Source organism: Podarcis liolepis, assembly GCF_965112155.1.
Source record: "Podarcis liolepis genome assembly, chromosome: 5".
Taxonomy (NCBI): domain Eukaryota; kingdom Metazoa; phylum Chordata; class Lepidosauria; order Squamata; family Lacertidae; genus Podarcis; species Podarcis liolepis.
In genome coordinates, this window is record NC_139556.1 from 67,161,634 (window position 1) to 67,186,281 (window position 24,648).

The following is a 24,648-nucleotide window of genomic DNA, read 5'->3' on the forward strand; positions in this document are numbered from 1 at the left end:
CAGGAGGCTCCATTAGCTAAAGTAGTACCTCAGGTTAAGAACAGTTTCAGGTTAAGAATGGACCTCCAGAACGAATTAAGTTCTTAGCCAGAGGTACCACTGTATAGGTTATATATATATATATACTGCGGTAGAAAAAACTCACACAAACTTTCTAAACATCTGGGCAGGTGCCGGAGAGAATACAGTAAAGGCACCTCTCTGTTATCAATGCACAGAGTTCCGAAGTGTCGGTGCTGCCACACTAAATAGAGTTCTTACAGATGTGGGGCAGGTGTTATGGGGCACTTATAAAAGTGCCAATTCTGCAGATGGAAGTGGTTGAGTAGGTACATATGGGGCAAGGCCATCGCATAGGTAAATTGGTTCCATGTGAAGTTTTTACCATCAAGAAATTCTTCCCAACATTTGATCAGAATCACCTTTCTTATAATTTGGATCCATTGGTCCTACCCTTCAGTGCAGAAGAAAACAAGTATGTTCCCTTTTCCATGTGACAGCCCTTTAGATATTTGAAGATGGCTATCATATCTCCTCCCAGTTTCCTCTTTTCCAGGTTAAACATACCCAGCTCCCTCAACCATTCCTCATAAGGCTTAGTTTCTAGACCCTTGATCATCTGAGTCACCCTCCTCTGCACACATTCCAGCTTGTCAATATCCTTAAACTATGGTGCCCAGAAATGGACACAAGACTCCAGGTGGGGCCTGACTGAGGCAGAATAGAGCAGTACTGTGATTTCCCTTAATCTGGCCATTATATTTCTGTTCATGCAGCCTAGAATTGGATTTAGCTATTTTTGCTGATGCATCACACCACTGACTCGTGTTAAGCTTGTGGTCTACTAAGACCCCCTAGATCCTTTTCACATGTCCTACTGGCAAGCCAGGTGTCCCCCATCTTATATTTGGCAACTGGTTCTTCCTGCCTAAGTACAGAACTTGACATTTGTCCCTATTGAAATTCATTTTGTGAATTTGGGCCCACTTCTCCACCCTGCTGAAGCCATCTTGAATCCTGTTTGTAGAGAGGTTAAATGATGTTGCATTAGACAAGTGTTTTCCCACACTTTCCAATGTATTTTCCTGACACTTTCCTCACAAAGTCCAGGTTTTTTGTTTGTTTCAGGGAAACAGGTGCAAGAGCTCCATATCAGCTTTTACCATGCAACCTGAATTTGCCAGAATGCGACTGAATCCCACTGGAAAATAGTGGCCCTAGACTGCAATCCTTACCATGCCTATTCAGAAGTAAGTCCCACTGAAATCAAGCAAGCAGGGTTAGGATTGCAGTCTTACAAACCTATGCCTATGTGGAATGCCCAAGAAGTCCCAGTATTTAAAGGTTTACTATGATCACAATCATTAAAATAATTTTTCCTTGGGTTATTTTTTTGAAGACTCTGGTGGACCAAACCAGATGTTACATGGCAGAAGTATATAACAGCATCCTGACTTTTAAAACAAATTATTTAATGAAAAGCAGCCATAGAAGGCTGAAGCTGGGGGTGTTGAAATGGAAGCAGAGGGCTGCTTAAGTCTTTTCCCTGACTGCTTTTTTGTGATTAAACTCACAACAGCAGTACTCCAGCTGCTTCTCCTGCTGTGCGAGGTAAAAATGCATGGGTGTGTGTGTGCTTGGGTGGGAAAAGCAGAAAACCCTCTGCTTCCGCATACACACACCTCTATGTTCCAGCTGGTTTTCACTTTAAAAGGAACCCTGAGACTCCTGGACCTGCCTGCTTTGTAATGTATAATTTGGACCTGATTTGCTTCCACTGGAGGGTTATATGTTCAGCTGGAAGATAACATGTGGAATTATAGTCAGTGGGGATGAGAGAATGTGTCGATTTCAGTCTCTCATTTTCCCAAGCTTAAGTTCAGTTCTCTACATTTTCATGATTCCCATTTATGATTGGGGGGGGGGGGGTAGTTCTGATGAAAATTCATGATCATTTTTTTTGCAAATTTCCCCCATATACACATTTTGTGGGCAATTTTCCCTTACGCAGATTTTTGCAAAGCAATTTTTCCAAATACAATGCATTTATGTATGTAACTTTCACTACGAGATGCATTTACATACAAACCTTTACCCTAGTATATGCATTTTTGTACACACTGCTTGGCTGGAGGACAGTGTTGTGAAGTTCAAAGAGGTGCACATTTTGAAAGACTGCTGTGTTTCAGTTCTTGTGTTTCATAAAGTGTGAATTAGGTCGGTTTGCCTTTAGGTGCAAAGTGAATCTTCCTCATCCCTAATTGCTGGAAATTGAGGGGAACTGATAAACTGGAGAGAATCCGGAGGATGGAACAAAGATAAGAAAGCGTTTAAGAATAAAACATGCATGCAATTTTTCCAAGGACACAACAGGCTTTTGTTAGATGGAGAGAGAGAAAAGTACATCAATGGCCAATGCAGAAATGATGTAGGATAATTATTTCCCATTGATGCAGGGAGGACAACAAGTCACTGATTTAAGTGGCAATGTGTCGGTTTTCTTTAGAGGGAGAGGTTTATACAGGAGATATAAGAAAATTTGAGTAGGAAATTATTGCTGTCCTGACTCCCAATTGGCTGTATGGTTTGTTTGGGGAAACTCTTTGTGAATAGGGGGAGAACAGGACCAGGATTTTTTTCTATGACACATCCAGGGATTTTGAGCTTGGGTTCTTCATTTACTATATTTATTATAGGTTTCCTTTGGTTGTTTACATTTTGTAATAACGTTTTGCCATTTATGAAAAGGGGTAAAGAGAAAAATAAGCATCTAGGTCTTTCATATTATCCTTGCCTTGCTCCCAATTTGCAAGCCTCAAATAGTTAGCTTTCATCTATGGGACCTATCTGTCATGGTTTGCCAACACCCACGGAGACATTATTTTGTACCTGTGTGCCCACCCCCAGCTGAAATTAGGATTGAATTGGGTTCCCCTCCCCCAGCATAATTGTAGTGTGGGAGGGCATGCCAAAAATGCTCCCTGTTTTGAGGTTAAGCTTAAAATAATTCCATTGAAAAATTCTGAAGCCAAATTTCAGCGTGGGGGGCAGGATGGGACCTTGTGGGCGCCAGGCGCCAACAGGCTCCCCCCTCCCCAGCCTAATTGCTGTGTGTGCTCTTCAGTGAAGCTTTATCTTCCTAGAAATTAGTCTGTAGTCTCCAGGAAGATCTCTATCAAATCCAGTGTTGGGGGGGGGGGAGCAAACCCTTTGCCCCACAAACTAATTTCTGGCAAGGAGAGTTAATGTGCACGTGTGTGGTTTTGATACATATGTAGTTGTCATGCGTGCCATGTGCGTGTACACATTTGTGTGTGGTTGTAGTGTCTGCATGGTGACTATGAGTTTCTCTGGTTTGCATATGTGCCCACAGGCTCATAAAAGTTGACAGCTCCAAACCATACACACTTATGAAACACTGGAAGGGTGCAGCAGGTTCCATGGCTTATAGTTGGGAAATGATTCCATGGACTACTGTATTTTTCTGTGTATAAGATGACCCCTATTTTCTGGGACCCCAAATTAAGAAAATGGGAGATTGCCCAGAGGTGCTGAGCTTTGGGGGGGGGAGGTTTACTGACAAATGCTGACCCACCTGACGACTTCTGCCAATCGCACGCCTCCCCAAAGCCACCAATCGTCTGCCCGCTTGCTGCCAGCAGTCGCCAATCGCCACCCAATTGCTGTAGTAGCAGCCAATCGTCAGCAGGCCTTGCCACAGCCAACAATCACCCACCCAATCACCACTGACAATCTCCTGCTTGCGGCTGCCACCAGTCGCCCGTCCCCCCTGCAATATCCATGTAATAAGACGACCCCCAATTTTTAACATTTTTTAATAATAAAAACCATCGTTCATACATGGAAAAATATGGTATTTGGAACTTGGCAGTGTAGGATACTCAAATTTGAGGTTATTTCATGCTGAATTTGGGGTAAAAAGGATAAGAAAGGAAAGGGCTTATTCCAAGCAAGTTAAACACATGACAAGTGATTTTGGAAAGCTGCCCAGTGGTGTGCTTTATTCTTCTGTAGATTCTGCAGGAAAGATTTCTCTGTTTGTACTGCATCTTTTATGAAATTGTTTGTGCTAAGTCAAGGGGAACATCTAGTATGTGCCATTGCCCATGAGTCTTGCACTCCATTTGTAGCTTCACTTAAGAAGGCATTTTTTGTGGCCAAGTTTTCATCCATCTGCCATAAAAATCTCTTTGACCCAGAGACCTTAAAAAAGCAAGAACTGGGGGTGGGTGGGAACCTATTTTAAGAACTAGTTATCATTTAACTTTGAGTGGCTAATATTTCATTCTAGGGACATGGCGTAATAGGAACATCAAGAGGCTGAGATCTTGCAGGTGGTGATCAAGATAAAAATGGGTTTCAAGTATAGTGAAAGGATGATGAGATGAGCTTTTGCTCGAGAGGGAGAGAAGATGGACACGTCTCGATCTATTCCAAAAGCTGCAATGGAAATGATGAATAACTGTCCCCCATTACTGGAGGTAGGACATGAGGTGGTAGTTGATGCAAGTAGCAGGTTGGTCGTTTCATTACAGGTTGACTTGAGAGGCAGAGGAATGGGAGTAGGGAAAATGTCCTTTTGCTGTCCGTCTTCAGGGGTTTACTGAGTTCTTGGTAAAGGACTTGGAGAACAAGTTGTTCTTACAGAGGCCATGGAGGGATAGAAAACCAAGATACTAAGAGACCGTGGGCAAGGAGGAAAGGGGGCAGCAGGCTGCCTGAGCTATGGAAAAATTAATGTCATATAAATGGATATATAGAAGCTGAGATTAAGCACTGAAGAGTAGCAGACAAAGCTCCAAGACTCCTTAAAGATTACGTTGTGGTGCACGAGCTTTCATAAGGGAGCACTCATGGGAATGCCATTTTGTTGGTCTCTATTTAACTACTCCATACTACAGTGGAACGGGGAAGGACCCGCAATCAAAGGGTCCATATCAGCTGCCTCACTGGAGAAGTTTCCCAAGTGTCACCATTTTCTACTAAGAAGCAGCCTGAATATAACTGGGGTTTCTTGATCCAGATCTCCCCATGAGACAGGAGGAGGGAAGAGACCTCAACTTGTAGGTGGAAAATGTTACTTAGGGGTGGGGGATGCTGTCATTGAAAGCTTCCCCCTTTTTTTAGCTAAATACAAACACACACAATGCCCTGCCAGTAGAAAACTAATACAAGAAGGAAAAGGTCCTAGCCCCTCTTCTCCCTGATCTGCTAGTTTTCTCCTTGCAGGCGTTTGCTTATTTAAGATAACAGAGTTCCCCCACTTCATTTTGCTATACTTGTAGACACAGATCAGGCAGCCCAGAGCCACCTCAGCCACGTTGGGGAGGTTAATATTTAATCGAGTCGGTTCAATCCCGTTGGCCGCCCGGAGATGAACATGCCGGGCCGCTCGCGGGGTCAGGCCTCCGTTGTGTCAGTGCCTTTCGAGGTAACTGCGGGGCGACTGGGCTTCCAAGCAGCTGTGGAAAAGAAGCGCCCACCGGCTAGGTTCGCCTGCTTGGGCCATGTTGTCTGCAGGGACAGCGGCCCGCCTCGCTCCGAGCTGCAGCGAGCAGCCTAGGCCACGGCTAGGCCCTTCTCCGTCGAGGCCGGCCGTGCGTAAAACAGCCGGGGGAGATCGATTCTTTTGCGCAAACGCCCCGTGCCACGGGCGCCACTCCCCGGCCAGGGGCCTTTGGAAAGCCAAGGGCTGGAGCCAAACCGACCGCAGGTCGAAGCCTGACCTCGCACATGTGGAGGGCGCATGCCGTGCTCGGGAAGACTGCGAGCGGCCTCGCCCACCACCCCACCGACGACGCTTTCACAAGAGGCCCCGACGGCAGGTTCAGCCGGAAACCTCGGAGAAGAAGCCGGAGCCTGCAGCCCCACGTCTCCCCACGGAGCGCGCGGTTTTGGAGCCGAGGAACTCGGAGGGAAGGGATTTGCCGGCGCTCCCTCCTGAGGGTCTGACTTCCTGCGGGGTTGATCTCTTGGGAGGGATCGAGAGGGAAATTTTGCCCGTCCCCTCGGAGAGCGAAAAGCTCCCACCTGCTTTTCGGGCGGGAAGCGCCGTGTGCCCGGTGGCGCATTTCCCAGCGCCTGCTTTTACGCACTAGAGGGAAAGAGGGAGGAGAAAGAAAGTTTCATCATCGCTTCGGAGTGCGCCGCAGAGTTATAAAAACGGCACGCTCCGCGCTCTTTCGCCCGGGCAGCTTTCCGTACTGGCTCACGGGGAGGTTGCGAAGAAGGCAGGCACCTGAGCGAGGCTGTTCAGGAGCGCGGGCAACGCGGGACTGGCTGCTGAGGCTCCGGGCTAACTCGCCCTTTGTCTCCCGAGGAGTCTCCAGATCGCGCCGAGCAGACCATGGGGATGGCGCCGGAAAACGGCAAAGCGCCCAGGATTGGGAACACCTGCTCCGCGAGCGTCTTCTGTAACATCAAGGTAAGGGGTTCCCCGGTGCAGCTTTGCTGCTTGGGGGATGGTGCAATGGCTTGTTTCTCATTCATTACTTTGAATGAAACTGTGTGTATTTTTATGTTCGGGCTCTTTTTTGAGTTCGGCTTCTGTAGCGCACGAGTACTGCCAGTCAGTCCGACTCCCGGTGCCAAGGAAGCGCTTGCACTCAGAGCGACCTCCGAGCGCATTTAGGTAGAGACTGGACTGGGTTCATCTAGTGGTCGTGGGTTCCATTGACAGCAATCTGTTTCAGATTTAAATTCCCAGAGTTGGATGCAATCCTGTGCCCACTTACCTGGGAGTAAATCCCATTGAACTAGGTGGAATGTAATCCTGAGCAGCCCTGCATAGGATTGCACGGTTGAGGCTGCAATACCGTTTGCATTGTACTGCGCAACCCTGACTATAGGAAAACCATGTAAATTGCACCGGTGTTAAGTTACCCTATTCCAAACTCTGGGAGGAATTTGACCTGCCATTCCCTTTTTGCCAGCTAAGTTCTGCTGACTTGCCAGGTCATGAGATGGATTGAAAGGGATTTGGAATAGCCTCTCCTTGCCCTGTCCCATCCCTGCCACACACCCTTTTTTGGACTTAAACCAGCATAAATTATGTTGATTTAAATTCCACTGGTTGAACTCCAGGTTTGGATTGTGTGTAAGCCTCACTGAATTACTTATGGGTGAACATGGATAGGACTGGGGAATAAGGCTGCAGTTTAATGCACACTTACTTGGGAGTAGTAAGCCTCGCTGAACACAGTAGGACATATCTCTGAATAAACTTGCATAGGGTTGGGCTATTATTTTGCAGTCCTGTGCACACTTACTTGAACTAAATGCTAAATAATTAAATGACCATTATTTTTGAGTTAAACAAACACTGAATATATTGCTCCGGTTGCAACACACTCTGGATAGGGATCATAAAGTGGCAAATAAATTCTCCATTGTACCTGTAACCAACATTTATAGTGCTCTCCCTCACTGACAAACGTCTGGCTTTATTTACCTGCACCTGAGTGCTTTCATCCCAATCCACAGATTTGTTAACCTGGAAATCAGTGGGAATTGATTTTTAACTCAAAGACCATGTCTTGGATGGTGCTGTAAATAATTGCTTCTCCTCTGGAGTAGAAGCCATCCTTACTTTTGCCGTCTGGAAATCTTGATGTTCCTTGGTGTTGCTCTTTTAATCCTCCCTCTTTTACCCCTCCCCTCCCCTGATTAGAGATGATACTCTGTAAATGGATGAACCTTGTCTCTTGAACATGTGTGCATTTCCCTGCCTCATATGTGAGTAATAATGACACTCAGAAGTACCATATTTTTCACTTCATAAGGCACATCTGTCCATAAGGCGCACCTACTTTTTGGGGGGAGAATTCAAGAAAAAAATAATGCAGCTCTTGGGGGCTTTTGCAGGAGGTGGGGGAAGTGAGAGAGCCGCGCTCTGTCCCTTCCCTCACCTCCCGCAAAAGCCAGGGATAGCCACGCGAAGCCTCCCCAGGGCAGCGGGATGAAGGCTCCCCGCTGCCCTGCGGAGGCTTTGCGGGCTACCCCAGAGCTGCTCAGGAGCTCGACGGGGCTGGTGGGGGAAGCCCAGCTTTCCCTCACCCCCATCCCCAAAGAGCAGGTTGGGGCTGGTGGGGGAAGCCCGGGTTCCCCCCCCCCCAGCTCCAGGGGTCACACATTCCCAGCATAAGATGCACAGACATTTCCCCTTAGATTTTAAGAGGGGAAAGGTGTGTCTTATGGAGCGAAAAATACGGTAAGTAGCGGTCGTTATTGCATGCTGTTGCCTATCCAGAAGATTGAAGGATGCTGTCTTTGCAGAGGACAGTCTGGCTTAGCAGCATATTCCTCTTGCTAAGAGAAGCAGGGCAGCTGCTAACCAGCTGGGGAAAGAAGTATAGCATCTGATCCCCTTCCTTAGCAGTCGGTGGCCACCAAGGAAGTTCAGAAATGAGAAAAGGAAATAAAAGCGAAGCACAATGGCTTTATCGAGAGGGAGGTCTTGATACAGTGCTGTGGGGCATGCTGTGTTGAATGCGTGTTTTGCACTTGAGTATTTTTTGTAACTGGGGGAGGGGGGGAGCTTTGTGGGGCAATCTGATTTGGGACCATGCTGTGGATAGGGAATTCTAGGCTCTGGGCATGATGATCTTATTTTTTTTGGGGGGGGGGGACACACACTCTCTCTTTAGATGGGAATGTGTACTATTTGGCTTTGGTTGGACAGTGTTGTCGAAGCTACTAACATGAGTTTGACCCAGCTTCGGGAGGCAGTGGAAGACAGGAGTGCCTGGTATGCTCTGGTCCATGGGGTCACAAAGAGTCGGACATGACTAAACGACTAAACAAGAACAACTATTTGGCTTACTTCTGCATTAGGGGGCCTTCCTGATTATTCTGCTGAATGGAGACCTGGTCTTTTGCCCCAAAGTCCTGCCTTGATGGCACCACTTATGAGAGCAGGAGGGAGTTTCCCCCCCTCCTGCACATTATGGTCCTGGTGAAAATTGCTCCCTCAGGTGCTGTTTACACGGGGAAGGAAACTGGTACTGGTGCAGTTAGCAGCTCCCCCCCCCCCGGGGGGGGCAAATAGATCACAAAACAGGGAGGGGGAGGATTAAGTGCTTCCATATTGCCCCCCCCATGGCCCTTGTCTGGATCTTCCCCCCACCATTTGACTGCTCTTTTTGATGGCACAAGTGCAACCCATGCATGTAATGTAGCGTGTAGTTTGGCACCACTGCAACCAGATGCATGCATGTATCAACAGAAAGCACCAATAAAATGATCATTATGATTTATTTATTTATTTATTTATTTATTTATTGATGGGACTTGATCCGAGTGAGTGCTCATAGCTTTGCATCTATAGCATCTTTCTTGACCTTACAGGTCCAACCAGAGCGGGAGATCTCTGGAGAGAGAAAAAGTACCTTTAGCTGGGCAAACTTTCCCACAAGGGAAACTGTTTCAAGAGGAAACTTCCAGTTTGTATGAATAAAGGATGCAAATAAGAAAAGAAAAAAGTCCTGGTGGGAGGAAAAAGAGTTTCAAGGGAAGCTGTTGGGATTAGTAGCATAATCCCAAATGAGAGTGGAGGGAGAGAAACCTGTTTTGATTGAGAGCTCTTTGGACAGTGATGAAATTGCTGTAAGCTTCCCTGTCCAGGGACAGAGTTGGGTACAGATAAATAAACACTTGTCATCCTAGGGAACTGGTCATGGGTGTAAATACATTGCAGATGCCCAGAGAAGCACAATCCTATATTTCCTTCCTTGAATGACACAGCAACGGGGACATATTTTTCCAATGAGTCTCACTTGCACATTCCAGAGCTGGTGAAGAGGTGGAGGCAGTTGTATGTTGGCCACTAACGTTATGCAACCGTGCTGTTTACAATCTTGACAATAGCATTGCAGAAAGGGTTTTTATCAGCGTTCCCATAATAAATGTGAGGTTTCATGAGGCAGGCTAGCCGATTATAAGTGCTTTGGCTGGCTCAGGGCGTGCAGGGAGGAAAGCCCTCAAGTGAGAACAAATATTCCCTGCCTTGAATTTTTTCTGGGTCAAAAGCAAACATGCTTGACCTTTTTCCTCCCTCCCCATTCTCAGAGTTGGGATAGGCCCTACAAAGTGAGCATTCTGGTGCGCTTACCTAGGATAACTCTGTAGGAAGAAGCACCTTTAATCATTAATATTAATATTAATAACATCAATAAATGTATTGCCTGTCCTTCACCAACGCCAGGTTGCAGGGCAGTTTACAAGAATTAAAACTAGTTCCAATAAATTACAGTCATGGGAATAGGGTGGGTCCCGAACACACACTTCTCAAGTGTCAAAGGGCAGGGTAAAGAGGTGTGTTTTCAGCATTTTATTGTTAGCATTACTGTTCATTTCACAGCTTTCATTTTTTAAGGGGAAAATATTCAAAGCCGTTTCTAGCCTAAATTAAAGCATCAAATTAAACAATCCAGAATAAAATGTTGCAAAGTCAAATAAAAAGTATACATTCAAAGCAACATGTTTAACAGGGAACTAAAATATTATCTTAAAAGATTTCAAAATAAAACATTACAGAGGAGGTCAAGTACAGAATGCACATTTAACGTAGCAAAGTTAACAAAAAAGCAATTATCCTAAACACTTCAAAAGAAAACGTTACTAAAGGAAGTCAAATATAGAATGCACATGTAAAGCAGCATAATTAACAAGAGGATAAAATATTGTCACAAGTATAGAACATACCTGCTGCCGTTGCTGCAAATCGTCCCAAGGATGGTTCATGGCAGGCAGCGGCTATGGAAGCTCACGCTTGATGACCTGGTTCTACACTAAGACACAGCCTTTTGCAGAAAGCTGCATAGTGATGGTGTCAGGAGAAGCTCTCTGGGGAAGGGAATTCCACAGCTTAGGGGCTGCCATGGAGAATGTCCTCTCTCAGGCCACCACTATCCCAAACTGCTTCCCCTACCAGGTCAAATGAGTTTGCTTTGTGTCTGATTCAAATGTTCTACATAGGGCCTCTGGAGCTAACCCTGTACCCTGTGACTGAACAACACCGTGGTCTTTGTAAAATGATTTAGAACCTGAGCAAAGCTTGTAGCACCAAGCCAGCGGACAAGAAGTTTGTAAATAAACATATATTTGCCATGAGCCCAATAGTCAGTCACTTGCTGTTTCACAATACCTTCAGCTGCAGTGGGTTTATCTGTTACCTTTGCATTTATTGTTGCTGCATTTTTATCTTGCCCTCCCCCCAAGTATCTCATACGTAGTTCTTTTCTCTCCCCATTTTGTCCCCAGAGCAAGGCTTTGAGCTAGATCAGACTGAGAGTGTTGCGAGAAAGCGATAGGCCATGAGTGGGCATTTGAACCCGAGTCCCCCTTTTTCTAATCCAACTTTTTCCTCACCATGCTGGTTCATCTGGACCTTGATCCCCGTGGCTTTTATACGAAAGTGGGGTGCAGGAACCTTTTTGAAGAGGACCACATTCCATCATGATGAACCTCTCAGAGGGTCGCATGCCAGTGGCAAAAACTGGTCAAAGGGTGGATGTGATCCATACCTTTAGTACAGTAAGCTGCATTCCAGCCAAGCAGAAGTCAGAGGCTTCTGCATAGTCACCCATGTATACACCCCCCACACTTCTCTCCATGCACCGGCCAGGCGAGCAGTTAAAGGACACATTTCAGCCAGGCAAAGGCACTTGGGGAAGTCAGGAGGCTGGACTGGTGAGGAGGTGTAGCCTGGGGAAACCAGGCTTGGCCTAGAAAGCTGCATCTGCCTCCTCCCCACACCCCCGGCTTGAGGTTCCCTACTCCTGTTCTACACCCACTCGATTTTTGGAAACTTCACCTTGTCATTTCTGAATGGGGTCATAGTCACCTTTCAAATCCCACAGCAGTTGTGTTTCTCCACAGTTTTGTGTGTGTGTGCACGCCTGCTCATGTGGAAACATGCTGTTTAGTCTGGCAGCAGGACCACTGCAGAAATTCATTAGTATTCATTAGCCAGCATGCTAAGTTTGAAGCTTTCCCTGGTTTCCCATCGTAAGAATGAACACTGGTGTTGGCACAATGATGATTTTGCTACCTTTTGTTGTTGTGTTCCATCGGCATGGCAAGTTTGCTTGGGATGGGTTCTCTCCACCCGGCAATCTGTTTGCTTGCAAGCCAAGCGGATGGAGAGCGGCAGTCCCATGTTCCTCTCCGTTATGACAACAAGGCAGCCCTGCCCCTGGCGGGATGATGTCTGTGTGGAGCTGAGGTTTAGTCCTCGCTTTGTCTTCCCCAGGCGAGAGCTGGGGCAGTGCCAAGACCCTACCTGCACAGACGTTGTTGGCTGTGCCAGAGAAACTAAACAAGCAGCGTTACTTTCATAAGCTCCAGCAGCAGCTGCTAAACATTGCTCTGGTTCCGGTACAAGGCATTTCTCTGTTAAATACACCCCTCAAGCTCTGGTCTGTCGGCACAAGATAATGGAGCTCCTATTTGTTTTATGGCACGGTGTTTACAGAATGCCTTTCTCAAAAGTTACTCCAGAAATAACAAACAGCAGCCTTTTCAGAGAAAGGCCTCTGTGCTGAGTATTTCTCTCTCCCCCCCCCCCCCCACATCCCGGTTATCCTTCATCTGCTGTGGGAGAGGTTGAATCACTTCCACATGACTCTTGAGGTGGGAGCTCAGAGGCCCCTAACTGCTGATGTTTAGCCACAGCTAGTGATGGAGGAGGAGGAAGAGAAGGGAGCTGGTACCGCTAGTATCGTGGTCCTTAGATATCTGCTCATCATGGCAAATTCATAGATAAGAAGCTGCACGGAGACATTTGGGAGCTTCTGGGGAATTGGCAGCTGAAAGTAATAAGAGTTGCTGAGGAAGTGGATTGTTAACAAAAAAAAAGTAAAGGTAGCTTTTTTGGACCGTGATGAAATATCCAAAATCTATTTTAGGACAATACCCTTTATTAAACTCATCTTGTGAAATAACGTGCAAGCTTTTGAGTTTTAAAAATATTCTTCCATCAGGCTGGATGGCTAAGAAAGTGGCTTAGGGAAAAGGGAGAAACTGAGCTGGCGGTCATGCCATGAGTCTTCATCTGGTCAGAGTCTTGTGGCCCAGTGTGGGAGGAGGGAGCCAACCTCCTCATTTGAACATCCCCTCCTTCTGCCCACATTCTGCCATAAGACTCTGACCAGATGCAGATTCATGGTGTCTTCCACGAGTTCCTTTCACTTTGCTTTGTTTTAATTTAGCCTGGTGAAGAGTTTTGGAAAACCTGAAAGCTTTTGCTCTTACTTTGTAAGATTGTTGTTGACCTAATAATGGAAAGCCTCAGTTCAGAATTAAGCAACCAGAAATGCCAGATCTGATTAGAAGCTCATCTCCATTTTAGCATGGGAAAAAGGGGAGACCATCTCAAACAAATGCATTGGCTGTTCTTTTGTTTTAAAGGTTCAGGAAAGGCAGGTTTTGATCGGAGGATGGTTAGGATTGCTGGCTAAATCAGTCCTAGTCCAGCTTCTGGAATGGTATCTGTGTTAAGTCTCTTGCAGCAAAACCAATGTCGTACTTTCAATATCAATACATTTTTTGTGGCATCAGCTTTTGTGGTCTGCAGAGTCCACTTCATCAGATGTATGGAGCATTACCCTCAATTGGCAATTACGTAGGTGTGCATGTGTGTGATACACACATTCAGATGCAAAAAAGTATACAGTCTGCAACAAATTCAGTTAAGTAGCCATTCACACCAACAGTCATAGATGCTACTATCTGGGCATTGCCCATCTTTGTTCAATATGTATCAACAGAGACAGATGCTCATACTTAAACCAAAACTGTGTATATTTTGCACTGAAAATCTAAAATGTGTTTGCTAAGGAGAAGTAAATTTGGTGACCTATATACACTATACAAATCAGGGCCAGGCCGGGTTCCAGGGCCCAGAAATCCCCAGTGGCACACAGGGTGGGACAGGGATCCCTGCATGGGGGTGCCTGGTTCATGCCCCCTCAAAATCATGTGCCCAGGGCTATGACGTCCTGGCCCCCTCCACACTATACCACTGGTCGCAGTTGAGGGTGGGTTTGTCAGGGAGCAAAATGCAACAGGATGAAGTCAAAAAGGATGTGGATCTCTGGTTTCTGAGTGTCCCAAATCTTTGGGGGAAATAAGACCAGAAATTCACTGGTCATGTGGAGTGCTGTGAGGGGGGGAAGGGGGGTCACTGCTTTTTTTAGTAGAACAGGAAGTCTTGCTTAATCCGACTTTGCAATATCACTTGCTTTGTAGTCTATGGTGGCCAGGAATTCAACGATGGCCAAGAATTCATAGGAAGCTGCCTCATACTAAGATAGACTGACAGAGTGGGGGATAGATCATTCCTTCTCCACCAGTCCCCTTGTTAGAAGGATACTGTTTACAAGCATAAGCTCCATTTCCATGCCTGGTCATAAAGAACACCCCTGCTCCCCTCTCATGAGACATTGAAAGGCAAGAAGCTAGTCTCTTGGCTGGCTAGTAAGTTTCCTTGGCTGGCTTACTCATTTCAAAAAATGCATCCAGTAATTGGAGTGCCAGAACTGATTGTAACTGTTCCACAGTTGGGTCAGGCTTTCAAGCAGCCATTTTTCTTGTCACCCATGGGGAATGAGATTCTCCCCCACTGCACCCTAATGATAGGGCAATCTCATTTCTGTGAATGGGAAGAGAGTTGCTTCCTTTGTGGCTTGTGTAACATGGGTATGTAGAAGACAGGATCACTATTAAAACCCTCTGAAGACTAGTTCATTCTGTTAATTTATTTGCAAGGTTAGCAAGCTCCTTGACCCTCAGCTCAAAAAGGTTTCAGCTGAAGCATATAAAGTAAGGATGAGAAGTATTAATGGCCTTGAACCCATTCATAGGTGTTGTGTGCCTGACTGGTGGAGTTGCTTCTGATGTCATTCCTTGGATTGTACACATTTTACTGAGGCTTGGAAGCCGGATTCCTTCCAGGTCTAAGAAATGTCAGCCTTTGCTCAGAGCAAATGTGCGGCAGTTGAAAGGATGTTGCAAGGCTTCCTTGCTGCCTTTTTACCTGGTTCATGTAATGTTGGTAGGAAAGCAGAGTGTTGATAACTTCGTGATTGAATCAGGATGTAGTGTGTGTTTATCTTGGCTGCAGCACCAAAAGTGGGGGTAGTTTGGAGGAGGAGAGATCTCTGTAAATGAGAGAGAGAGCTGGTTCTTTTCTCTTCAAAGAGACCTTCCTGCTTTTTGCCTTGCTGAGACGAGCTGGAGAGAATAAGTCGGGAAGGAAGTCCTGTTGAGTTCAGTGGGGCTTACTCTCAGGTAGGTGTGCCTAAGTTGTGCAGCCTTTGCAAGCTTACTCAAAAGTAAGTCTCCCTGAGTTCCACAGGACTTGCTTCCAAGTAATTATGCACATGATTACGACCTCATTACAGCAATGCACACTTATTAGGGAACAAATCCTGTTGAGCTTTGCGGGACTTGAGTAAACATATTTAGAGTTGGGCATACAGTGGTACCTCAGGTTACATACGCTTCAGGTTACAGACTCTGCTAACCCAGAAATAGTACCTCGGATTAAGAACTTTGCTTCAGGATGAGAACAGAAATCGTGCTACGGCAGCAGCAGGAGGCCCCATTAGCTAAAGTGGTGCTTCAGGCTAAGAACAGTTTCAGGTTAAGAACGGACCTCCGGAATGAATTAAGTACTTAAACCGAGGTACTGTACCACTGTAGCTGCTTCTCTTGACCAGCACACCTTTTGGTGGCAATTGCAAATTAAAGAGGATGCTCTTGCAGAAGCATGAAATAAACCACTTATGGCTAGGTGACACAAACACACACACTCTCTGGCTGTGTACACACCATATATTCAAAGCACATTCCCCCACCTGAGGGGAACAACCTTCAGAAATTACAGTTTCCGGGATCATTCCAGGGGAGAAATGTGTTTTGAACATCTCGTCTACAGATTGTCCTGTTCTGTTTCGTGGGATTTTGCCTTCTTGCCAGCGCCTGGACATGGACAACTGCCAATCATAAGGCCGGAGTGACCCGCAAGTGCCCAAAGAGGGCAGCTGTTGCCAGCTGAGCTAGACCACTCAGGGGAAACAAGAGCAGGCAGGCCCATTTTTCTGAGGGAGGGTAAGGTGGCTCCATGCCGAAATCTCACCAAGGAGTGGTCACCACAGATAAGACTAGCACGAGCAAATTAAGCAGCGGGAGCTCCTGATACTGTGGGCAAGGGCATGGCCTCCAGTGTCGGTATGAGAAGGGAGGTTGCCTAAGTGCGTAGGTCAAGAGAAAAAACAAAAGGGATTTGAAAGCGCAGAGGAAACTCTGGTAATCCCCACTCCCTGCGCTTATCTAGCACAGAGTAACAGCGCAAGTACAAAGAGCCAGCTATGGAAACATGCGTGCACACACGCACTCCAGGAATCCGGAGTCTGCAAACAAACTGGTGGATTGTTGGGTAACTAAACCAGCAGGGCCTTTATTGCAGTGATACAGCAGTAGGAACAGCGCTTGCTGAGGAGGAAAAGCCCTAATGAATAGGTGACAAACCTGAGGGAGAGAATTCCTTTGACGGTGCTTTGTCCATAGTAGTCTTGGAGGATCAGGGAAGCCAACTTAACTCAGGTGATCAGGATGATTGCTGTTAACTGCAGCTTTTAAGGTATTTCTTGATTTTATTTTAATACCATCTTTCCCCTTGACCCAAGAAGCTTAGGGTGGTTTACATGGATTTTTGTAGGAGTGAAGGAAACTGCATTATGTTGGTCCATCTAGCTGAATATTGTCAACGCGTTCCTCCTTTCTTTTCTGCAGACGGACCCTGTGAGGCAAATCACAGGCCGTGTGAGACAGTGACTTGCCCAATGTCACCCACTGAGTTGGGATTTGAGCCCCCAGCCTGGCGCTCTGTCTTGGCCCTTCCCAACTACAGGTTCCCCACCCCTCATATAAAGGAATCTCTCTCTTTTTTTAGTAAAGCTGCAATCGTATGCACACTTACAAGTCCCCTTGTACGTTCTTCTGTGTAGACATGCATAGGCTAAGGTATACCAGGGTCGGCAACCTGTGGGCCACCAGATGATGTTGGACTCCAACTCCCATCATCCCTGACTGTTGATCATATTGGATGAAACTGATGGGATGGGAGTCCAACAACACTTGGACAGCATACAGCTGGTTGTATTTTTCAGGAGAAGGTCTTTAAAAAGGAACAGAAACAATAAAAAGGTTCGTTTCTTTCTTTAGTCCCTTTTACACTTATTCTGGTATAGCAGAGTGACTGAAGAGTATAAACTGCAAACCAGGGGGTGCCCCCTTCACTCATCTTGCTAAGTAGGCAACCCCCTGTTCTGTTAGCCCCCAGTCTGAAATATGAGGATCATGACTACATTAGTTCACTAATCTGTTCATTAAACCCTTTGAGCACATGAAATGTGCAGTATAAATGTTAAGTACAGTGGTACCTCGGTTGTCAAACATAATCGGTTCTGGAAGACCATTCGACTTCTGAAATGTTCGACAACCGAGGCACAAAGGGAGAATTTCAGTGGTGAAAACTGAACACACAGTGGAAGCCATTCAACTTCTGAGGCGCGTTCGAAAATGGAAGCAATTACTTCCGGGTTTTCGGCATCGAAAACCAAAACTTTGGGCTTCCGAGATGCTTGAAAACTGAGGTACCACTGTATTAGTTGAGTCACTTCAGCAGAGGAGATAGTGTATTGACATTGCCCAGGGAGGCCTGGGTTCAAATCCCCACCCCACATCGAAGCTTCCTGGAAATCTTTTGGACCAAATCAACTTCTCAACCTAATCTCCCTTACAGGGAGGTTGTGGGGATTAAATGGAATAAAGCCATACATGCAGTGCTGAGCTTCTTGATGGTACCTCGGGTTACATTTGCTTCAGGTTACATACGCTTCAGGTTACAGACTCCGCTAACCCAGAAATAGTACCTCGGGTTAAGAACTTTGCTCCAGTATGAGAACAGAAATCATGCTCTGGCGGCAGCGGGAGGCCCCATTAGCTAAAGTGGTGCTTCAGGTTAAGAACAGTTTCAGGTTAAGAACAGACCTCTGGAACAAATTAAGTACTTAACCCGAGGTACCACTGTAGTTTGTAAATAGTTCCCATTCTTCCTTGAAGTCACGGTTGTCCTTATCACGCAGTTTATATGTTAACTTTGCCAACTCCACATAGCTGATCAGTTTTTCTTGCCATTGTTCTTTCGTTGGGGATTTCCTCATTCTTTCATCCTTGTGCTAACAACACACTTGCCGCTGTTGTAGTATACTTAAATAAGTTCTTTGTTTTTCTTGGCAGGTCTTGTCCTAAAATCCTTAACAAAAATGCTTCTGGTTCTTTTACAAATGTCATTTTGAACATTTTTTTCAATTCATAGTATATCATCTCCCAATAAGAACTTTGCTTCAGGATGAGAACAGAAATCATGCTCTGGCGGCGTGGCGGCAGCGGGAGGCCCCATTAGCTAAAGTGGTGCTTCAGTTTAAGAACAGTTTCAGGTTATGAACCGACCTCCGGAACGAATTAAGTACATAACCAGAGGTACCACTGTAATACATTCTTACAGCTCTTTAGAATATAAAGATTACACAGTAATTCGTTGTTAACAGGTTAGCCATAGCAAAGAAGGGGAGACACAAAGAAACCTGACTGGCACAAATAATGCCCTATACAATGAACCTTTTAAAATAACGGGGGAATAAGGCAGCAGCAAAGTCTCAGTCTTCAAAAATGGGGCCGATGAAAAGCAGTTTGGTAATCAAGGTTCAGTGCCATGCTCCTGGGTCTCTGCTGGTGTGGTGGCAAGAAAACAGGAGAGGAGGGTGGAGGCAGAAGGAACTCCAGGCAAGCAGGGGAACGCCCCATGTGCCAATTTTCTGTAAAACCATATTTCTGTACTGGTTTATCATAAAATATCAGGGTGATGCAAAACAGTAAGACATAAAACACTATTTAAAAACAATAAAAATAATAATTAAAGGGATTGGCTGATCAGTCAAAACAACAGCAAACGCCTGTTTTTGTGAAAAGGCCTTCAAGAGAGGGCTGAAAGTCAAAAGCAGGAATGGCTGCTGAATCTCTGCTGGGAAGTGTTCACCACAGCATGGAACCAACAGCACCAAATGCCTGACTTCTAATGGAGGCCAATTGAGTCTCTGTAATGTGGCGGGCAGCTAACAGCTCTCTTCTGTCTGATCCCAAGCGCAACACTGGCTTGTAAGGAAGCCTTCTCAATTTGTTTTCTTCTGGAATTGTCTTCCGTTAAAGGCCCACCAAAGCTTAAGTATGGTTTTTGGAGAAGTTGGCCATAAGTGGAATGCCACCAAGCCTGGTTTGTGTAGTTTCTAGCACTCAAGTCCAAATGTTGAATTTTCAATAGTTCATCTAATCAAATGCATCGCTCCCGAATAATTCTCTCGCAGTGGCCTTCTGCAGGCTGCTTGACCCTAATCATCCGAGTCTTGGGACTTTTCGGATCAGATCTCTTCAGACACTGCAAAAACTGTATGGTAATAAAGATGTTGAGAAGCTTTTAACAGACATTTCCTTAAAAGGCCAGTGCTTTTTCTAAACGTTGACTTCATAGAAATTCCTCTCTTTCTTTTTAGCAAATTGATCTCTTTGTATAATAACCATCCCCAGCCAGGCTATAAATCACTGCCTTCCATGAGGTGACAACAGCTTGAAGAGTTTTCTCAAGTGTCTGGGCATCCCCCATTGACCCCAAGACAGTGCTCTGATACAATATGATCACATGCACCACACCAGGCAGTGATTTGTTAGTTAGATAACATACTATGAGTAAGAGATGGTAACAAAACTGACTCTCCTGCCTTTGCTGACACTCACATCCTTGCAAACACTGAACATGATATAGTGGTTGACAGTATGTCATTTAGGCTTAGTTTACTTAAATCTTTGCTTGCAGCCAACAACTCTCTCTCAGTGCTGCTTATTTATTCCTGTTTTTCCCCCTTCTGGCACAGTAGTATCTGGTGGTTGGGAATTAGATATTTATGGGCTTGGGCTAATGCAGGCACCCCCAAACTCAGCCCTCCAGATGTTTTGGGACTACAGCTCCCATCATCCCTAGCTAACAGGACCAGTGGTCAGGGATGATGGGGATTATAGTCCCAAAACATCTGGAGGGCCGAGTTTGGAGTGCCTGGGCTAATGCATGGCAAATTCTGCCCTTATAAGTGATTTAAGAAGAAACTACCACTTGCACCCATCAAACACTTTGATTCTCTGATTTAAATATGATCTCACAGCTACTGAGAGAGACACCTGGATCTTTCTGGATCAAAATAGCCTTATATTGGTTCACAGAGCTTGCAGCAGTTTTGAAACCTCTTGAGTTTTTACAGCCCAAGTGTCTGTGATTGGCTTTTCCTGCCAAGGATGAGGGAATTTGTCAGTTCCACCAAGTTTCACTTTTTTCTACTTTTAAGTCCAGTTCTCCCCATTTCCATGTACAGTGTGGGGAAATTCATCAGTGAATTTCTCTTAATATACAAATGTTTCTATGCATTTTTGCCTGGTGTACACATTGTTGCAAAGCAATTCCCCCTAATATAATGCATTTTTGTATCTTATTTTCACTAATATGTGCATTTTTATGCACACTTTACCCTGCTACATGCTGTACACATTCCTTGGCTGGAGAACCGCATTGCAAAATTCAGATAAGAGCGAATTTCAAAGGTTGGCTGTGTTTCTGTTCGTGCATTTTGGAAAGTGCAAATTAAGTAGGTTTGCCTTTCAGCATGAATGGAATCTAATCTCTCCCTCCACCTCTAATTCCTACCTAGGTGTTAAGTCTAGGTAGTTTCCCCCCACCCTTCTAAAGGTAGTGGGATTCTATGTTCATTTCAAGTGGATTTTATTTTATTTATATAGCACCACCTGACCCGAAGAGGTTGCAAACTAAAATTCAACACGGAGGAAGCAACAGAGAAATGGGAGGAAGTGGGAGCAGGGTAAAAAATAAAAAGGAAAGGAAAGTGTATTGTTTCAGATGCATGTGCTAGACAGAAACGTTTCAACAGGCAGCTGAAAGGCCAGAAAGGTGTGTTTTCGGAATGCCTTTCCCAGTCAGTTCTGGTAGGTACCTTTGTTACTATCTTGCTCAGTGCTAGTTTAAGACCTTTTTTGTTTTCCAAAGCTTTTAACTGAATTTGTTGTCCCTGCTGATCTGTTTGTTTTACTGGCCGCTGTTCCTGTGGCTATTTTAGAAATTGTTTTGCTGACTTCTGCTGCTTATTTTGTTGCGCTGATTTCTTAAATAGCCTTTTGTCATTGAGTTTTTATGATGTTTTCTGTTAGCTGCTTTGGAGATTTGAGTGGGGGAAAGCAGCAACTAAACATTGGAAGTAAAATTATGGCCTTTTTAACTGGAGAGTTTTCAAAAGGCAAATCATTTGTGTGACATAGGATTAGACTGCACATCTGGATCCCATCTTATACATGTCTACTCAGAAGTAAGTTCCATTGAGTTCTGTGGGATTTACCCCCAAGGAAGTGTATATAGTCTTGTACCCCAAGTTAGTTGCATTTGGTTCCCATTATTTCAGTGGAACCTAAACTGAAGTCATGACTGACTTTTCACGTTGATGTTAGTGGGACCTCAGTGGGACTAACTTAGGTTAGATTCGACCCAATGTGAAGTGCACTATAGCCAGTGTGGAGTCGTGATTCGACTCTGTCCAGAAAGAGTTCAAATCTCCATGCCTATGTGAACCGCCCTGAGTGGCTGTGGGCCAACCATTGTCTCTCAACTGAGCCTACTACACAGGATTCTTGTGAAGATAAAAGTGAGATCACCCCCATCCATATTGGCTACCATGAGCTCTTGGGAAGCTGGCTATGTTGGGAACAGGACTAGACGGACCTTTGGTCCGATCTAGCAAGGTTCTTAAGTTTTTCTACTGTAAATGCCACTTAAAAATTTAAATCCTCTGTAATACTGATTGTGTTTAAAACAGGCATAGTCAAACTCTGCCCTCCAGATGTATTGGGACTACAACTCCCATCATCCCTAGCTAACAGGACAGGAATGATGGGAGTTGTAGTCCCAACACATCTGGAGGGCTGAGTTTGCTTGGTTTAAAATGTCTTGAAGGCTGTCAGTACATGCTTTGAGCTGCTGCCTACTCATCACTCATGCAACCACTTACTAGATATGGACTCATTTTGTGTCAGCAATTCCCTTCCTGCTGTTTCATACTTTGAAGGTGGAGAAATTATAGTGCAGATAAGAGCAATTGCCTCTGGGTCTCATTTTGATGATGGTGGTGGTGGTGATGATGATGTTTTCAGGGCGATGAGAAGAAATTCAGACATTACTGTATTTTTCGCTCTATAGGACGCACTTTTTCCCCTCCAAAAATTAAGGGGAAATGTGTGTGCGTCCTATAGAGTGAATGCAGGCTGCACGGCTAAGCCCAAAGCCAGAACAGGGAGACGGAGTGCTGTGCAGCGCTCCATCTTGCTGTTCTAGCTTGGGGTTAGCTACACAAAGCCTCCGCAAGGCAGCGGGGTGCCTTCATCCTGCTGCCCTGCGGAGGCTACGAAGGCTGTACGAAGGTGGGGGGAAGGCTGCAACGCTTCCCCCCCCCCAGCCCCAAAGAGCAGGTTAAAAGGAACCCAAAGCCTCCGGAGCCCGGCGGGAACTCCCGCTGGGCTCCGGAGGCTTCGGGTGAACGCACCTTGAACGTTTTAGAGGTGGAGAACAAGGGAATTTTTTTTTCTGTTCTCCCCCTCCTATGGTCTGGTGCATCCTATAGAGCGAAAAATACGGTACCTTGCCCTGCCCTTTCCTGCCCCCTCCATTTCCCTATGACTAGATTTCTAGAGGGTTATGTCTAAAAGTGCTTTTTATCTGTTAGCACAAAGATGCCAAGGGAGGCTCTTCTCCTTCGCTTCAGCTCCCTTTGTTCCACTCTTGACAACAGAAAAGCCGCTCAAGACTGGGCTTAACTGTACTGTTCCCCCCCCCCGTCGCCCCAAGGAAGCAGCCTGCTCATTGCCAGTTTCTCTGCCTTGGCTAGAAGATCCTCTCTTGTTCCAACCAGCACTGCTCTTTTGGAGTCAGGAGAACCAAGTTTGACTCATTTCACTATGTTCCTTGACTCTCAAACTCTCTGCTGGCAGAACAGGAAAAGGAAGTTCTGCTTCCACTGGGGACCAATACCCTCAATTCTGACCTATCTTGGTTTTCTTTAACATTAACCAGTTCTGTGGTTACCGTAGGTGTGAGACGTGGCTTTTCTGTGCCAACGTTGCCACAATAGCGCTGTCTGTCTTCTGCCAGACCTTCGCAAGCTTTACATTTCATAACAGACATTTATATGCAGTCTAAGGGTAAACAAACTTGTTGACTGCATAAGCTGTCAGCTGAAGCCTTTAGGACAAAAGAATACAGCCAGTTTTACATTATTGTGTATACACTGCATGCTGTCAGTTTGCTGAAAATAGACTCTGCTCCCATTTTTACATGTTGTCATAATATTTTATCGAGTCTAAATAGACAGGATCCAGATCTCCTTTCTCTTTCTCTTCGTGGTAATTGTGAATGAAAAGACAATGTTTTATATTAATTTGATTCCTTTTGTTGCCACGATCTTAATCTTTTTTTATTCCATGTAACTGAGGAGGCGTATGTGACAGAAAGGCAGGAAACAAGAAGCTGCTATAACCAATGTCTTCTCTCTGATGTGAAGCCTCCTGGGACTTTTAATGCCATCCTGATAGCCAATGGGATTTGCTGTCTTTATATAGAATGACAAGGATGGGAAAGGCTGGACAGAGAGTGGGATTTGCCTTCTTTCAGATCTGCTGTCACCTATGACTTCACCTGGCCTTTTGCTAGGCTGGTTTATTTTTAATATATGAAAGGGACAGCAGGTTACAGAAAAAGTAAGACAGCTCCCTTTCTGCTTTTCATTATTGGCAACCTATGCTCCTCAAAGCTTAGACTTGCAGTCCTGGTTCTCATGGGGTCTTTGAGGTTGGTTCCAGTGCAAAAGAGCAAACTATTTTGGTGCATCAGTTAAAGTGTCAGACTAGGACTAGGCAGATCCAGGTTCAAATCTTCACTGAGTTGCAAATAGTGTTGGGTTGGTCGGTCTCCCTCTTATAACTCAGGCTTGCTGCAAGTATGAAATGCAGCAGGGAGGGAAGAGCCCCTGAGCATCTTTGTAGGATGGTTGAAATTAAAATGTGATCAAATAAATAAATAGAAGATAGCCCTATTACTAAGCAGTTCTTGGGCTTCTATCCCTGCATTAGCTTGGGAATAAGTCTAAGTCATCTTAGTGGGGCTCACTTCTCAATAGGTTTGCTGCATCTGCATTGCCCTGTAAGGCCACATTCACACCATATCTTCTTCTTCTTCATTTATTATTTCTATGCCACCCATCTGACTGGGTTGCCCTAGCCACTCTGGGTGGCTCCGCACAAAAATTAGTAAAAACACAATACAACATCAAACACTAAAAATTTCCCTGATGCCACTTTAAATAGACATGGCTTCCCTCAAATAATTCTGGGAGCTGTTGCTTGCTAAAGGTACTTGAGGGTTGTTAGGAAGCCCCTCTTCTCCCCACTGAGCTACAATTCCCA

The 24,648-nt window shown here is 45.4% G+C and overlaps 1 protein-coding gene across 2 annotated transcripts in view; it reads left to right on the forward strand.

Moving 5' to 3' along the window:
* The first annotated feature begins 5,364 nt into the window (after positions 1-5,364).
* SLCO2A1 (solute carrier organic anion transporter family member 2A1) overlaps positions 5,365-24,648 on the forward strand; it is a 59,128-nt gene continuing 39,844 nt past the window's right edge. For both annotated transcript variants that reach the window (XM_083506444.1, XM_083506445.1), the window contains exon 1: positions 5,365-6,445. In XM_083506444.1, the coding sequence (XP_083362570.1) occupies positions 6,368-6,445 (78 nt within the window). In that variant the 5' untranslated portion in view covers positions 5,365-6,367. The remainder of the gene's footprint in view (positions 6,446-24,648) is intronic.